The sequence below is a fragment of the Parasteatoda tepidariorum genome, chromosome 1 (genome assembly GCF_982258835.1).
Source record: "Parasteatoda tepidariorum strain Cologne lab strain chromosome 1, Ptep-v5.0, whole genome shotgun sequence".
NCBI classification, from domain to species: Eukaryota; Metazoa; Arthropoda; class Arachnida; order Araneae; family Theridiidae; genus Parasteatoda; species Parasteatoda tepidariorum.
In genome coordinates, this window is record NC_141755.1 from 70,427,904 (window position 1) to 70,447,589 (window position 19,686).

General features: G+C 30.3%; 1 protein-coding gene across 1 annotated transcript; it reads left to right on the top strand.

Annotated features, from left to right (window-relative positions):
* Positions 1-1,292: 1,292 nt before the first annotated feature.
* LOC107453231 (putative monocarboxylate transporter 5) lies at positions 1,293-15,291 on the top strand. The gene is made up of 8 exons (XM_087156727.1): positions 1,293-1,625; positions 5,505-5,648; positions 6,856-7,125; positions 8,524-8,771; positions 10,487-10,544; positions 10,577-10,810; positions 11,695-11,982; positions 14,030-15,291. Exons 1-8 carry the CDS (start codon positions 1,430-1,432, stop codon positions 14,224-14,226), a joined length of 1,635 nt encoding a protein of 544 aa, XP_087012853.1. The 5' UTR covers positions 1,293-1,429; the 3' UTR covers positions 14,227-15,291.
* The last annotated feature ends 4,395 nt before the right edge of the window (positions 15,292-19,686 follow it).

Sequence of the window (19,686 nt, forward strand, 5' to 3'; positions counted from 1 at the left end):
TATATATATATATATATATATATATATATATATATATATATATATATATATATATATATATATATATATATATATATATATATATATATATATATATATATATATATATATATTCACATAATTCATTATTGATCACATATGCAAAATATGATCAATGAATTAAAAAAAAACTGTCCTGAATAACTTTTGTTCTGACAATCGGATTTTCAAGCTTCATATATTTTCATATATTTTAGTCCAAATAAATTTATCTGTTTCAGTTTATTTGTGTTATTATGATTTTATTTGAATTTATTTAGTAATTTTAAACTTATCTAAGTATTATTTCATTATGTTAAATATGAACAATGCGCATGCGCAAGTTTTTCTTTCAACGAATCAGTGACATTCAAGAACTTGGATAGTGTCAACGAATCATCCAATTTCTTGGACAGAGAAATTCCTCCCATTTCTCGGATTCAAGAACTTGGACCATGTAAACAGGCATTTAGTGTCTAACTTGTACGAGCTTCTGAGAAGGTCAATGACACGGAGAAGTTGAAAGAATTCCACGCCTATTTAAATCAAATTATAATTTAAATTTACAATTTATCTCTTATACATATTTTACAGTTAAGCATAAAACAAAAGTAATTAATATTTGAGAAGATAACTTTACTAAGTTCTGATTTTTACCATGCCGTATTTATTATTTCATGACAATGCAAAAAATAAACAGATTTAATCCTCTCGCATCCAATCTCTGCTCTAAAAGTTGATTACGTTTTGATTTAAGATACTATCTATCTAAAAGCGTGAAGATTTCCACGCTGAGTTTAGAAAATTTTCAATGTTATCTCACGAAATCCTAAGCCCATGTTCTAGGTAAAACTACCTTTATGTCCTGGTAAACAAGGTGTTGCATACATCTAATCCAATGTTTCAAAGATTTTTCATCTAAAAGACTTGACAGTTTTAAGCCGTTTTATCTTGCACAACTTAAGACCAGATAAGCAACAATAACCTTTTTTATCTTGATTTTCCTTCCAAACGTTAAACAAACAAACAAACAACAGCAGTGAGAATAAAATTGGCAATAAAAATAACTTTTAACAGAATTTTTAATGCATTGCCTGGAAAAATTTTCAGGAATAATAGTGAAAAAACAATGAATGGTATTGTACTCATTCAAATTTCTCTCTGTGTGCGAGTTTCGACTCTTATCCAACTTTTCCATTCATTTTATTAACACCGTCAAATCATTTGGCTTTTATTTCAATAAGTATGGAAAACGTTGAGCTGAGATTCAACAATTGCATCAGTTTCATTAACCTGGTTTCTTATATTTCTTAGAAAGTTTTAAATTAGTACGATTTTCATTTGTAAATAATTCGAAAGTGGATGATTATATTGCATTCCGTTTCCAAATAGTTGGATATTGTAAGTTAAAATGACAAAATTAGAAGTTCCCGATCAAGGTTGGGCATGGGTGGTGGCTTTCGCTGCTTGTATCATTAACATGCTGTTATCTGGGATATCACGCATGATTGGTATTTTATACGTATATGTGCTACAAATGTATGGGATTACCAGACAAGAAGCGACCCTCCCTTTTGCTGTAAGGAATTCTGTCCGTATGTTATCAGGTAAATATAATATTTGATGGATACTTAAAATTTATGTACCGTAAATGTAAATTTTCAAGTTTTTTTTTAATTACAACTTTATTTGCTTGCTTCAACAATGCTATTAACTAACGTTGATCTAAATAGGAATGTTTGAAAAATTATATTTAAGTATATATAATTGCGATGGTTACAGCATAGTAGAGTTAAATAAATTACAGTTGACTAATTTGTATTTTATTATTACAGTTAACCTTTTCATATTGTTATTTTCTCAAATCATTGTTTAAATTAATGTTACAGTACCACTGAATCAATGAGTTCAAAAGTCGGTCACAGAGACAAAAAACTGAATAGTTAGGTATCATATATATATATATATATATATATATATATATATATATATATATATATATATATATATATATATATATATATATATATATATATATATATATATATATATATATATATATATATATATATATATATATATATATATATATATATATATATATATATATATATATATATATATATATACTATACTGTTCGAATTAATTGGGACAAATGAAAAAAAAGTGATTTATTGAAACTTTAGCTTTTAATCATTACATACCTTAAGTTGCATTGATACACGTCTGTATTAATATGAAGTATGTCCTCCTTTAGCAGTTATGACTTCAAGAACACATTTTGGCATTGATTCCACTAGTGTAGCGTACATGTTCTTGACTTCATCGTCGTGGAATCATACTTGAATAGCACTTTTTATCATTTGTTCTGCTGCCGTGCAATTCATCTTGGCTAAGCGATTTTTTAGAATATGCCGCATATTCAGAATGGGATTTAGGTCTGGTGAATTACCAGGCCAATCAAGCACTTTTATTTTGTTTTCTCGCATAAAATTCTGGACCAGTTTGGAATTGTGACAAGGGGCCAAATCATGTTGAAATGTTCCGTCGAATGTTTCCATGAATGGAACAATCCTACTATGTAATATATCGATGTATTTGGCTGAATTCATCATGCCTTTTACAGGCACTAAGCTTCCAGTGCTATTTGTTGTGAAGAAACCCCAAAACATTTGTTTAGAAAGGTGTTTTACAGTCTGTTGGATATGATCTGGTCTAAGACTTTCACCTTCACTTCGTCTAACTACACTTGATTTTTGTCCCTGCACAAATAAATGTGTTTCATCACTGAAAACCACTTTCTTCCAGGCATTTACAGTCCATTTTTGGTATTTTCTGGTCCATGCTAAGCGTTTTTTCATCATTTTCTGAGTTAGAAATTGTTTTTTCCTTGGTCTTCTTGCCTTATGTCCAACTTTCTAGAAGCCTTTTTCGTACAGTTGAAGTACTCACATCAACACCACAATACAATAAATCCCTTCGGAGGTCTGTGCTCGTCTTTCTTGGATTAATTTTACTATTTCTTATTAGACTTTTATCAGTTCTTGGAGTAGTTTTCCGTTTGCGTCCACATTTTCCTTTTCTTTTTGGAGAGGATGAGACGGAATCTTAAAATGTTCTAAGAATTCTGGAAACACTAGATTTCCCTACACCAACTGTTGTAGCTATGTCTCTTACAGTCATAGAAGTGTGCTCATTAAGAGCTATAATTTTAGAGCGCTTCCTCGGACTAATATCAATCTTTTATAAGCACATAACTTGTGTTAGACTAAACTCAAAATTATAACCACCAGTTTCCACACTGAAATGCTCACAACTGAACTACAAATACACTAAAACCAGTCAGAATATTATATATATAAATTATAGTGAAGGTCTATCCGTCACCGTAGCTCAAGGCAGATGTAACTGGCTTGAAGTGGTTCGGGACATCACTGGCAATCCCATACCAACTCGAATGAGAAAATCTTGCTTGTCCCAATTAATTCGAACACTATAGTATATATATATATATATATATATATATATATATATATATATATATATATATATATATATATATATATATATATATATATATATATATATATATATATATATATATATATATATATATATATATATATATATATATATATATATATATATATATATATATATATATATATATATATATATATATACATATATATATATATATATATATATATATATATATATATATATATATATATATATATATATATATATATTAAGTATCAGCTTTATGTATATGACTATCAGTTGTTGACTTCGAGCAATGGCATTATACTAAATGATATAGACATTATTATCAGTGGCGTATAAAGCACCCCGCAACTCTGGCTGCATGGGGGAGATTGATGCAGGAGGTTTGAGGGCGTATGCTCTGGAAAAAATAACGCGAATAAAAATGTTTTTTATTGATCAGTTATCTTTTTAATTCACTTAATGACCTTTTACTGAACTTTGATTATAATTACTTGTAAGATATTTTCTGGTATTATAAAAACTAATTTAATTTCTAGTGTTGAGTGTATACAATGTTTCAATTCAGTGACTTTTCTAATTTCCGCCTTTTCATCTCACTTGTAATTTTCATTTTCTTAATTTAAATTAAAATTACTGATTATAAATACCCCTATGTCTCGTCGCTATAGTGTTTATGGTTCTTACTATGATTATAAATTATTTGTGGTAAAGCGCACTCATAAATCTTGGGTGTATTTATGTACGCCACTGTAATTAATCTTTATTTTGATAAAATGCATTTCTAAAAATATATTTTGCTTAATTTGATAACATAAATCCGCTAGGAAAGACAACAAATAATAATTAATTTATAATTATGGCTATGATTTTCTAAAAATATATTTCGCTTCATTTGATAACATAAAGCCACGGGAAGGACAACAAATAAGAATTAAATTATAATTATGGCCATGAATTTCTAAAATATACTTTGCTTAATTTGATATAGCGGCTGGGAAAGACAGCAAATAAGAATTATAGCTTATTGTGTCGGTAAAATGTCTTTCAGTTTTGTGAATAATTTCGTAGTGTTTATCAATACATTGATTAATTTTTTCACCCCGTACGAAGAACGGATATTCATCTATCTAGTTGAGAATTCATTTAAACTTTTTAAGTAAATCATTATTTATGATTTATATCCATTTATAAACTCCGAGTCGTGTTGTAGTGTTGGAAAAGCTACTTTAGCGAAAAAGACAAAAGAAAAAAAACTGTAGAAGGAAAACTGAAAATTAAGTTTAGTGTTAACTATTTCAGTGTCTAAAATAGTTTTATACACTATCTACCAATAAGTATTTGGACACCTATGCAAATGACTATATCTGCTGTCCTGAGATACGTCACGCCCTCCGCTGGTACATATCGTGTAGGGAGCAAAATCGGCATTAGTCCCATGCGAGATGACTACTGCACTATTTTGGAGAACAACGAGCTTGCTACGTTGTGGCAGTTTTACAGGGCGGAGCCCTGTTACTTCCAGGACGACAATGCCAGCTGTTCTGTTTTCGAGGGCCACCAAGGCTTGGTATGGTGCCAATGAGGTTAATCGAATGGACCGGCCGGCCCTGAGCCCAGACCTGAACCCTATCGAGAACCTCTGGGACGAGTTGGATCGCCGAATTAAGGGGTGTACTACCCGTCCAAAATCGGTGAAGGAACTTACATATCTTTTGCAAGCCGAGTGGAGGAAAATGCAACTAGCCGTCATGCAAGGACTTGTGGAAAATATGTCCCGGAGGGTTTACGCTGTAATTGCCTCTAGTGGAGGCTCTACCATCTATTGATTATGAATAAAGTTTGTTTTTCTTTTCAATCACACGTGTCAAAATACTAAGTGGTAGATAGTGGATTAATTAACTCATAAATAAAAAAAAATTTACAGTTCTTTGTTGTTCATCACAATTCCTTTCCTTTTCTGTTCAAAATTTCTCAGGTCCACTTGTTGGAATTGTTGGTCAAAGTTTTGGTATACGCACCATAACATTCTCTGGAGGTGTAGTTGCCACTGCTGGAGTTGCGTTATGCTGCATTGCACCTGATATAACTTGGATGACAGTGTTTTGGGGTGGAATGCATGGCAAGTATATAAGATTTCCTTTTTTCTAAGTGTCTTGCACGATTAATCTGAATGGATAAAATCAAATAACTGTTAACTTAATTGAGATTTTTAGACTAATTGAAAGGGATAGCGCAATATAATTATTCACTACAATTTACGACACAACTGTAATTACACTACTATATTTTCAAATAGTTCAGATTTACAAAAAATTCAATAAAATGTTTCTGGACATAGTTGTGCTATATAGTAGAAATTGTAAAGTATTTACATGATTATAAAGAAAAATTTCTTCTAACCACAATATTGCCCCAAGCGCTTCAAACATATTGACTTAAGGAAAATAGGACTGTATTTATAATGAAGTTTACTAATATAATAGTGATGTAAAATGCAGAAACAAAGAGTCTTCTTCTGTTAAATTTTGCCTTCCATTGGATAATTTCACTTCAAGAAAAATTAGATCATTGATACCCAGACAAGTAACATATGACCTTAGCGCAAGCTGATTGCTTATAAACAAGATGGCGTGCTGAAGTTGAGCTGAGTGTCTCCATTAGAATGTTAATTAACATGAAGTTAATTAAATGCAACGTCGTATCACACATCGAATTCGTTAAAATATAATTACTTCCCTACGTTCTTTACTTAACTTAGATTTTTTTTTTTGTGCATTCTATTGTAACCGTGATACATTTTTGGTTTGTGTACCTAGCAACTTCGACACATAATTAATTTGTTTATGCTCTACATGACTCGCGCTTGTCTTTTTTATTATTCAAGAAATATTCAGTGAAAAAATTTAAATCTTCGTAAAAGAAAATAGAACGTATCAAAGAAAATTCAAACTTGACGGGCTTGGATTGCCTGAAATAGTATGGAAAGAACAGTTTCTGATATAAACAAAAGCCACGTTTCAACAACCAATCAGGATTGAGATAATACCCATATTACGTCACTTGCAGGATTCCATTTCTTTAAATTATGATGCATACTTAAGTATATTTTTTGTACGGCGTATTTATTTTATTCTATACCAAAAAAAATTTTTTTTCTTCGGAAAAACTACTGCACTGCTCCTATTTTTATCTTTTAAATCTTAAAAATTAAGCTATGTGATTACATGAAGGTATTTTTGTTATTAAATGCTAATTAAAATTTTGAAGTTATTTAGAACATGTCACTCGAATATTCCTTTAAATAAGTTCTAATTTTCTCTTCGCAGGTATTGGATTTGCATTTGCCAATACTTTGTTCCAAGTGGTGGTCAATGAGTACTTCGAGAAACATCGCGCCACTGCGTCAGGAATCGCTCTATCAGGAGCGTGTATAGGCAGTCTTGCGTTTCCAATTATGATAGAATATATTCTGGACACTTACGGATTGTCTGGAGGATTTCTCATGATAGCCGGTGTGGTGATGCATGTACTACCACCTGCTCTTCTCCTGAAATCACCCCCTTGGGTGGAGAACCCTGGAAAATATGCCAAACAGTGTGAGTTTCAAACATTTTTTATGAGCAATACTTGTTTGTTATCATAGCATTCATAAAACTAATATTTAAAGCGTGAAAGTATATACTTAAATTAGAAAATCGGCTTCTAATTGTTTTTTTTTGTTTTTTTGAGAAAAATAATTAAGATTAAATAACTGTTTTTGCATCAAATTCAAGTTACTTGAGTTCCTGATTTTAACTCAAATTTTTTCGATAGATGGCGCTGTGGCTAGTAAAGTTGTAAATAAAAATATATAAAATTAATGGTTATAAAATAAAGCAAGATATATGATATTATAACATATGATTGCTTTCCGGCAAAATTAAATTCCTAGTGCACTTTAGCATCCAAATAGAGGCTCGGTGCTGCCATCTAGTGTGGCAGAAACTAGACGTCCAAATTAACATGACCAACGGTATCTCACCCATTGTGGTGGTCCTGAAAGAGTTACCACCTCTCGATAACGTGCTAGGTCTGCTTATCGGCAAGACCGATTGAACAGCTCATTGGAAATAAATAAATAAGTAACATATGATTGCAGTGGATACATTGTTGGAAAATATATTTGAAAATATTGAATTGATATTTTGAAAATATTATAATGTGCCTTTAATTCACTAAAATATATCGAAAAATTGTTGCGTGTTTTTTTTTTAATTCTTCTTCTTTTTTATACAAAACTTCTTTTTTATACTTACAGAAAAATCTGCTAAAAAACCAGAAATTTTAGAGGAAAAATATATACATTGTCTTGCGAATTTACTGCAAGGTTTTTTTTTCACCAATACCATTTTTCTGCAATAAATTTTTGCAAAGTTTCAGTCTAATTTAGAACACCCTGTATGAGGGGTTCATTGCGTATCAAAAAGACACGATTTTTTTCCTTCTTTTTTGAAGAGAATTTTTTTAAACTTTTTATTACGTAAAAGTGAAGACAAGAAAATAAAAACGACAGTGAACTTTCACCAATCATCATCAAGATCTATCGAAGCAAAGAAGGAACTGAAAGTTATTTGCTGAAAGTTATTCCTTACATTATTTAAAAATGCAACTGAATGTTGGTTCTCAATAAAATACGAACATATTTAAGTCCCACAAAACCAATAAACTAGTTTTTTTAACATCATTTTAATCCCTTATTTTGTTCTGAATGATTTTGATAAAAATTAGTCCAAATGTCATTTTTTATTTTCATTTTACTGCCCTTATTTATTAATTTGTGACCTGCAATACGTAAATTTAGTCAAAGATTTTAAAAACTGTTTTTAAAGGTAGTCCCAGCTGAAAACCTTGTAAGTATTACATGTAATTATGTGAAATTGTTTTAAACCCATGTGAGTTGAAAGCAACTGCTTTTTTAAACTGTATGGTTATGAGTTTCCACTTCTCTTTCGCAGTGGCTGCAACCAAAACACATCAGTCAGCAACATCTACGGAATCTATATACACTACTGATTCAGTGGTTCTGACTGACGGAAAGGAACGAGGATCGCATCACATATCGGACATAAATAACCAAGAAAACAATTCGTATGGCAGTTCCAAATTAACTTTCACTCAAAAAGGACAACCAGAGAAAGGTTCGGAAGTTATTTGCAATTGGTATAGTATAAAAGAATCTCCAACTCTAAAGAAAGCTCACCAGGTAATATTTTAATATGCTCATTCTGAGAAATCTGTACTTTATTCATTGGATTAAATGTAAAGTGTGTACGAAATAAATATTTAGGAAGGTATTTTAGCTTGAATATACTCCTACGTTTTGGTTAACACATTGCATGCAGCTCACGTAAGAGAATATCATGGAAAAGGCATTAAGTGTGCATAAATGGTACAGAATATAGGAGTATACTCAGTCATTACGAGATTTAATCTACAACCAATTTTTTCTACCGAACTTGTAGAGTTAGCGACAAACTTTCTATGGCTTTTATATAATATTACCATTATTTTTATAAATTTCAATCTATAACAGCTGAAATATATTTTTTGGGAGAGTCATTTCTAAAATTGCCAGCAATGTGTTCGAAATACCGAATGTTCGATAATTGCTAGCAAATTGCCATCATCCTTGACAACAATGTGTTATTTGCTGTCAAAGCTGACTTTTACAGAGGACTGTAACAGCAGCACCATTTAAGTAACGCCACACATATCGAATAATTTTCTCAGGCGGAATGTTATCTCCCTTCTGACACACAAAAAGTGAAAGAATTTCGTACAAGAACTGGTAGGATGCATGATTTTCATTGTTGTAACGTTGTAACACTATCCAAGCTTTGTAGCGTAATATGTAACAAAGCAAAATTCATTTAGCTATTACTTCACTAAATACTGAGTCAATGCTAATGCTTTATTCTCTGCAACGGAATATTATCCTAGCTTTGCCATATTAAATTCAACAGAATGGAATCATTTAGTAGTTGTTGTTGTCTTGTCCAAGTAGTACAGGAGAATCAAATAGCAGCGAAGGCGCCCAAAACAGTCCTGACAATGTTAAAGACCCTTGGCATACAGAGCAGTTGATAGTCTGTGTGGTTTGGGTCTATGTTGTAGAGTTTAGCCGTTGTAGAAGGACAATTGAAAATATGGCCTGGAGAAAATTTAATTTGAGGACAGTGAGAAGTGAGAACGAGTATTGTAACTTCTTTGACCATCAGGGGATATTTCCATTCCTTTACGTAGTCTGGCTATGGTTAATGAAGTTATCCGGTAGCAATTAAGTTCTGAAATAGAATTCTTCTTGAGTGGTTAGGTGGTAAGTTTACGTCTGACTATTGCATCAGCATCGGTAAATATTAAGCTATTGGAGAGCTTCAGGGAGTTTTGGTCTTATTTGTGCTAGGTTATCAGCCTACTTATTGCCGAAGACGTCTATGTGGGTCGGTATTCATTGCCAGGTGCATGCTGTTTGTGCTGCAACTATTCTGTTTACAAGAGCAATTATTTCTTGGATAAGCTGGGAGTTGCTCTTTGGGATCACCTAATCGTCACCCCAATGTAATACGTAAAATATTTTAGTAACATGGAATAATTTTAATAAATTCTCAAAAAGGCGAGGATAATTCCTAACATCTTACTTTCTATGATGGTACATAACCAGAGACATTTCTATTACCAAAGCTCTAATATATTATTTAGGGATCTTCACTACATACTTCACCTTTTTAACCAGTACTGTAGTATCTCCAAAGTTTTAAAAAAAATGCTGTTCAAATTTTTTTTTCATTTACACTTTTTCGTATTTTTAGCTTTAAATTCACAAAGAAGATTAAAATGCTATTAGTATAAGAAAATATTTGTATGTTGTTATAAGTATATATGATAAGAGTTATTCCTAATAGCAAATTACTTTTGCAGATGGATTTAGCTGTGAACACAAGCTCTGAAAAAGTGCACACAATTTCTGAAAAAGTTGACGACAAAAAGTTGACGACGCTGCTCCAAGCAAATTAAAATCAATAAAGCAAGAAGATAACCAACAGTCTTTAATGAATGGCGTCAGAAGCTTTGCTAAACTTTATACCAATCCACTCTACATTTTAATTAGCGTGTGTCTAACAACATATATCATACTAATAATTCCAGTATTCACTGTTATCGTAGACTACAGCATTGATAAAGGAATACCGGAAAAGCAAGGAAAATATCTCATAAACGGTTTGGCTATTGGAGAGCTAGTCGGTAAGACTTTCAGTTTATCATTATAGGACAGTTAAAAAAATATGATTCTAAACTAACTTTAAATGTCAAAGCTTTAATCCCTTCCTTCTCGCTCTCGTGAAAATGACGGGGTGAGAATTCGCCCTCCATTTCTCGCTCCCGTGATATTGACGGGCTGGAGTGTTCAGTAGTAACGCGCCAGTAAGAATGAAACTAATTTATTTCTTTTGCCCCGAAAACATTTTATTTCTCATTTTACACACCAGACGGCAGTACCAGAATATCTTTAAGGTAATTAGAGATAGTTGATTTATTTTAAACTAGATGTCAACACTAATCAAATACATACTACGAATACAAAAGCCAAAAAAATAGGCACTTTTATGACCATTTTCTTGAAAATTAACCGATCGTTAAGGGGTTAAGCAATGGTATTAAAGCACTGTCAGCAAAATTCTTTTAAAGTTTCGACTTTTTTTTGCAACGGAAATCAAATATCGATTTATCATAATCAAATATCATAAACTCGAAGAGAAAGATTAAGAATTATGCTGTTTGGTTAATGCATAGCTGGCACTTTGAAAGAGGTTTTTTTTCTAATATCAAAATAGTAAATGCGTCGAGTATTCAGATTTTTTTTCGTAATATCAAACAATTCATCATTTTGAATATCGCCAGAACAAGGGTAGTATGTATTTAGAAGCATACACAAGGAAGCGATGGGACACAGCAATTGGACACAGAACATAATCAAGTTCCAACTTTTTTTGCATAAAATTTTTTATTGCAAATTACAACATTATTATTTATTTGTCGTATGAAATAAATTCAGCAATTTGAAAAAGTCTTCCTTTCACTCTTAAAGTGTTTCTGTTTTTGTGTAATACTGTATTAATATTTCACAGGAAGACTCGGTTTCGGTTGGGTAACTGACAGAGGAATCATGACTATTCCAGCTTTCATGACATTAACACTTGTATTGCAAGGTGTTTTCACCATTCTCTTCCCACTCACCACTTCCCTCTACACATTCATGGCTGTTCTCATGATGTTTGGCATGGCTTCAGGCAGCATGCTTGTGCTATTTCCTGTACTGGTCCTCAAGTACGTTGACATAAACTCCCAAGCTGTAGCCATGGCCTGCGATGGTTTCATTGCTGGACTACTTTCATTTTGTTTCCCCCTTCTTATAGGTAAAGTATTGACCTTAAATCTATGTCTTAAATGCAAGAATATCTAATGGTGATCATCGTCAGAAGAAGAAAAAATTACATAATCAAGAACGTTTTGAAAATTTGATTTAGAACAATTAAAATGACAGGTCAGATAACTGTGGTCGAAACCAAAGCGATAACGAAGGAACAATTTACGAATCCTATGGGAATATTGTCACAAAAAAAACGATAATAACATTGAATTTTTGGGAGGAGGTTATAATTTCGCAAAAATTCTTCTACCGTGTCACTAGTAACGCATCAACAGGGAAATAATTAAGGAGAGAATGGTGATTGTTTTAAAAAGTTAGATCCAATATGAATTGAATTACTGTAGCTAGCCCTCCCTTTCGAAGTGGGTATATGCTATTATCTCAAACACAGTGTGGTGGAGAAGGGTTAAAGGGAATATATATATATATATATATATATATATATATATATATATATATATATATATATATATATATATATATATATATATATATATATATATATATATATATATATATATATATATATATATATATATATATATATATATATATATATATATATATATATATATATATATATATATATATATATATATATATATATATATATATATATATATATATATATATATATATATATATATATATATATAGTGAGGTATAGAGGGATTTCATACGCATAAAAAGGTGCTTAAACTTACTTTGTAACTTATAATTACCTTTTAACTTCTTAACTATGTGTTCTTTCCACTTGTTTTTGAGAGTAAAAAAAAATAAATGAAGAAAAATTCCTCAGTTGTCTAGATAGTAATGCTTAATTAGATTTAAGAAAGTGGCTAAAGCTCACCTGGGGCGAGCGAATAAACGTCGCATTAACTTACACTGGTCCTATGACACAATTGTTGAAACTATTTTCAGTCTTCCACTAATTATTTTCGTATGCAACTAATTGATACACAACTTGGCTTACTAATTGGTTAAACACAAACTATATATTTTGTAACAAATTGTTCTTTATACAAGGTATTTTCATCCACACTAATCCCATATTTTGACAACGAGTTAGCATAAACAAGACTTAAAATTAATTATTTAATTTGATTTCAAGTATTAAAAAAATCTTACTCAAACTATCCAGGTTGGAGATAGTGTGAACACATGGTTTTAGCTTGATCATATCCATGTCGAGTATACTATGATAGTGTAGGTTTTTTATGAACTCTTCACTTATTAGGTTATAGTTATTTTCTTATTGTAAGGTATTGTAACCCACATAAAATATCTTTATTTATAAAATTCAATTTATTTTGTGTATGAAAAATTTAACTTTTCATAACGTTTTTTTTTTAATCAGAATGATAATTAACTATAGAATTTTACCATTTTTTATAGCTGTTGGGAAATGTGTATTTACGAAATTCTTTTTGTCTTTGAATGGATCGCTCCCATGCCCATAATCAATGGAGATAGCCTCTCAACTGATATTTAATATTGATTTGTAAAATCAAAGCCAAAAATACAGTTAATTGATAAAATGATATTTTTTTATATTAAGAAAAAATAAAAATAAAAATTCTAATGTTTAGCTTATCTTCTCCTACATTAACACCCTTCTTTCAGCTCCCCTAAACCCAATAGAGCCATTTATCCCTCTAAACTTGAAAACAAAAATGCGATTTAAAAGTTAATATAAACCAGATTTTAAACATATTCATTTATAACATAATATTTCTTATTAATCAAAAGTAGAAAAATCGAAAACCAATTAATAAGGTGCTTTTTCAACATAAAAACCATGTTTTATCATTTGCTATTTACTCAACTTCGCATGAAAGTGTAACACAACTTTGCTAATCTTTTAAGGAAATTTTTAACTGTTATGTAACAGGATTATTCCAACAGTTCACATTCACTCATTTTTCTCCTATATATAAAGAGCAGTAATTACTGAGCACTCAGTAAAAACTATTACGTTAAGAGCAGTGATTAGGAAACACCATGCATATTTATAAATTTTATTACATTTTCAGGGCATTTTAGGGACACTGTGGGTTCTTACGATGGAATGTTTTTCCTGAATGGTGGAATAGCTATCCTTACAGGAGGATTATGGCTACTCGAACCTTTCCTGGTTAAAACTTACTTCAAAGAAAACACTCAAGAAATCTTACATAAAAACTATTTCAAAAACGTTGAAGTTAAAAAAGATGACGAAAAATTAAGGTGATGAAGAACTGCCATTCTGCTACTTATAGATAGCGAGTTAACTAAATCATGTTTACCTTCATAAAGATTTCAATTTCATCAGGATATCTCCTGTTCTGTGATGCACTGGAAAATGAATATTTATTAACATTATTAATGCGTGAAAATTGGTCATTTAAATAATTTTCGTGTTTAAAATTAAGTGTTATAGGCAAAGTTAAAAGTCAGACTTTGTATAGAATAACGAAAATCTACCAACAGTGTATGAAATAATTAAACATTCCACTTATTGCCTAGGAATTGTATGACATATAGCTGATAAGGAAGCATGAAATATAAATATTTCATACTTTAATTAGTATAATTATGTATGACGTATTAGTATCAGTTGAAAATAATTTCTCCATGCAAGAAATAGATTTCTTTTCTTTTGAAAGAAAGGTATGAAGTTTTAGTAATCACCATTTTTAGTAATAACCGGATCTTCCTAGATTTTAATACCCGGTTTCCACTTGTCCAGTTTTCCCTAAAATGCTATTACCTGATAAATTCTTGCTCGGTACTTCTTAGACTAATATTTTTTTTTAAAGTTTAAAGTGTATTGATATTTTTTAGCCTGCCACTCGTTTTTCCTTCTCGAATACATCGGTCAATATTTGCCTTACTGAAAACTTATCTGCAATCCCGATAATATCGGTTTCCATAATTTTCATTAACGATACTCGCCATATAATCATTTCCGATATTTATAGATGTCGATAATTATGCTCTATTCGATATTTAAATAAAACTTGATACTCTATGTAAATTTGGGGAATGTGTTTAAAATATCGTAGTGCTTTAAAAATATCGATATTTTACGATATAACGATTTATTACCCAATTTACTGTAGACTAAGAAGGGTTAAAAAAAACTTTCAGATTAATTAAAAATTAATTTTCGATTATTTGTTCTGCCTCTGACATATACAAAAAAAGCGGGTTTTTTTTACAGATGCTAGAGAGATTTTGCAGTTTTGTGTTTTAACCATCAAAGTAAAAATAAAATAATGAAGAAATAAAAAACTAATGACTAACGCGATAAAAATAGAAGGCTATCATCAATCATTTTGTTACGATTCACAGATAATAAATACTAATTTCTTAATAAAAACGAAATTTTCTGCTTGTATGTAATAGTAACACTCAGAAAAGTAAAACTTATTTTCTTTTCCTCTTGCATCATTTATACGAGCATTTTCGTCAAGAAAAATTAAGAGGACGATAACATGAATGATAAGAAATAATAACTCATGAAAATGTAATTAAATATTTGATTACCAAGATTTTACACGGGCAATAATTATTAGAAACGTTATAATAAACTAATTTATCTCGTCTTGTATTTGATTCATTATGGCGGGAAATTCAATGATAATGATTAGAAATAATGATATCATTAGATATGTATCTGTATTCTAAAATATTAACGTATATCTATTTTGTAATATTGATGTATCTGTAATGTAACTGTAATGCATTTATCAATGTAACGACAATAAAACTAACTGCATTCCTTACATTTCCCTTTTTTTATTTCATGGTGTATTTCTCAATAGTACTTCCTATTTCCTGTTACCAAATAAAGTAGCAATGTAATTTCAATTGTATCAATAAAGTATTAACAATTTCGTCGATTAGTAGATATACTCGAATCAGAACCAAATTTGAATTTATTTTGCATTAAAAGCAAAACGTCTTTATGAATGTCAGACAGACTGACAATAAGAAAAATAAATATATGTTTCGTCCTATCGTGCTTGCTATAGAATATTTTACTGCTTTTAATGCAAATAGTTTTTAAATATTTTATAACCGTCGTTAAGCAACAGACCCGAATTTGAGTTCACAACTAGTAACGTTCAACTTCTCAGCCTTGTAATTTTGAATCCAATCCAGAAGAAAAGGAGATCGCTGGATATCAAATATTGGGAGAAATTTGCCTTCGTGAAAGACTTTTTTGATGGAACAAACTGGAATTCAAGTTACATGGAAACCTCCCACGGTTAGCCTGATGGCAAGGGGACTCTTACCTATGATCCGTCTACTACTGAGGATATTGTACTGTGGTCGGTGCGAATCGGGTGCAATTGACTAGCTACTATTGGGATTCGAACCAGCTACACCTAATTGGTAGGTAAACACTCTATCTCCTGAGCCACCGCGGTTCATTGCAATAAATTTTATTTTATGTTTTATAAACGTCGTTGAGCAGCCGACCCAATTTATGAGTTTACGACTTCTAATTTCAACTCCGTAATCTTGTAATTTTGAACCTAATCCAAAAGACAAGGGAACTCCTGGATCAAGTATTTGGAGAAATTCGCATTCGTGGAGGACTTTTAGATGGTACTAACCCGCATTTGCGTTAGATGTAGAAGAAAACCACGAAAACCTACTATGGTTAACGTGACGGCAAGGAGACTCTCACCCATGATCCGTCTACTACTAAGGATATTTTGCGTCAGCACTGTGGTCGATGCGAGCCAAGTGCGGAATTCGTATCGACAGCCATCGCTGGAATTCGAACCTGGTTCACCATATTGGGAGGCGAACACTCTATCCACTGAGCCACCACAACTCAATGCAAAGAATTGCCAAAACTCTAAGAATTTCAAATTACCACCTAAATATCGATGGTTTGAGCATCGCATTTCTTATTGTGTTTTGCTGTTGAACCGCAGCGTTATTCATTTTTTTAGAACTAGTCTATGTAATGCTCTGCGCTGAAAAGTAATTAGATGTCAAGCAAGCCAGTATCTAAATTATACAAATGCTTCTGCATTTTCTAATACCACTAAAATGATAATTCTCTGATGTGCTTGTTATCGTGCTAAAAATAGAGTTTAAAATCATTAAAATTATTTATGCTTAAGATCATTTTAAATAAGACATCGTTGTAAGATACTGTTTTAATCCATTAAGGAGTCAAAGGAATGTTTGGTAGAAATAGGTATATGGTAGATATAGGAACGTGCTCACAATTTTAACTTTTACTGGCCTCCTATAAAAAATAGACAAGAACGATACAATTTCAGGCACTTGATTTCGAAAAACTATAACTAATGTTGCTACTATGTTCATTAGTTACTATGTTCATTAGTTACTATTAGTATGTATTAGCATGTTCATTACTTACGCTCGCAACAATAAACTGAATTATTTAAGTCGACGCTCCAGAACTGCTATTATACAAGTAAATCTATGTTCACAAGTTTTCCTGGCTTTAGCTAATCATATGTACATTTTTATATCAAGGATTAGCTGTAGGAAAATGAAATACTGAATAAATTAAAACACAGTTTTAAATTAACTTTGAAAGACGTCTTTCTGACAGAGATGACGGAAATGATGTTAAATTTCAGTTAAACTTAAAAATATAACTTTTCAGTTATTTACATTCAAATATATAACTTTTGTCTCATTTCGTGCAAAACAATATAAGAATTTTAAAATGGGAGAATGGTTGATATATGTAATTTATAAATTCTTTTGATTGGAACAGTTTGTTTTTATTTTTTGATAGTGTTTAAGAATTAGTTAAAAATTTTAAATATTTATCATAATTTGAAGAAGTTCCTTTTTATATATTTTAAGAGTTTAAATCTATAAAAAAAACTCTTCATTCTAATTTTTTCAACATACAGCTTTAAAATTTTGTATGCTTTAAAAATTGTGTGAGTTAATCTTAATCATGTTTTTTAAAATTTCAATGCAACATTTCCTTGCCTTTTAAGCATTGGAGAAATTAGATTCGACTTATTCAAAGATTTCGATAGCCTAGTTAAAGAAAGCTCCAATTAAATTTAATGACAAAATTGAGATGCATAAATGTCTCATTATTTAGATTAGAGCATTGATCACTTATCGAAACAATTCCTTACCAATGATTAAGGTAATTGTAATTTTAACCATTCATTGAGAGCTGCTATTGATTGCAAAGAAAATTAGAAATTATATGACATTAAGTTTCTCATTATTCAAACTAACTTAATGAGTAAAATGTAATGAAAGAGAAAAGTGATGTACAGGAAATTTCGTATTCTTAAGCTTTGATCAAATGGGAAAGCATAGTATTTGTATTTCTGTTAAAGAAGCTTATTTTTGTATTCCATGGAAGTAAAAAATGTATTTTGTTTTGAAGAAAAAAGTTTTCAAAAAAAATTTCGGGAATATCTATTAAGGATTATGTAGAAAATTTGTAAGGTAAGTAAAGTTATAAAATTTTTTGTTCTATTGAAAGGAACGCAATCTTCACCTAATTGATTTTTTTTCACTAAAAATTAAATGAATATAAAAGTGCTGAAAAATTATAAACAATTATAATTTTAAAGTTTATATGCTTAACTATTTATTTTAAATTTAAACTTATTTCTGTATTACACTTATAATTTTTATAAACTGTATCATTTTTTAATTTTTTTGAGGCGAACGAAGTAATTAATTTATCTACAATATTTCCTTTGAAATTTTTTAAAATTTTTGAAGCATTATTAACCGATATTAATCGGTTAAATTTGCTGCAACCATAATATGATATCAAGTTAAATCATATTATCGTACTTCTTTACCTAAAAAAATATGTGGTTACAACTACCAGAATATCGTTAAATTTACCGTATTTCTGACTCTATGGGAACACCAAAAAACTGGGTAATTTTTACCGAAGAGCTTTGGTAAAGATTTTGGTTGAATAAAGCATAAAATATAGTCTTATAATCTGTGATAAAATTTAGTAAATAAGGCAAAATTTTGTAATTTTAGAATGATACTTTAAAGCATGGCATAAAAGCCAGTTATTCTGTTAAACTTACCCTTCTGTTTTGTGTTTTTACTAAATGTGTAGTAATACGAACGATAATTGTGAAAACTAGAATTTTCGGTAAACTGTTACCATATAAATAGAAAAAAGTACCAAAATGAATCAGTTTATAAACAACATATATTTTGATTTTATTACCAGAATTACGTTTTTTTTTAAACTCTAAATGTAATTACCATACAATACCGGAATTTTACCAGAATTTCTTTTCTCCGTGTTGATAGCGTGATAGATTCAACTGGACCGGAAACCGTTTAATTTAACACCTTGTTAAGATTGCAGCACAATTTTCATTCTATAGATACATAAGTCATTTATAATAACAATAACAACAACAATAATAATAATAATAATAATTATTATTATTATTATTATTACATAGTCATACATAAGTTCTTTAGATACATTTAGTTACATGAGTCAATATTTAGATACATTTAGATACATACTTTACCAAAATTTCTTTTCTCCGTGTTGATAGCGCGATAGATTCAACTGGACCGGAAACCGTTTAATTTAACACCTTGTTAAGATTGCAGCACAATTTTCATTCTATAGATACATAAATCATTTATAATAACAATAACAACAACAACAATAATAATAATAATAATTATTATT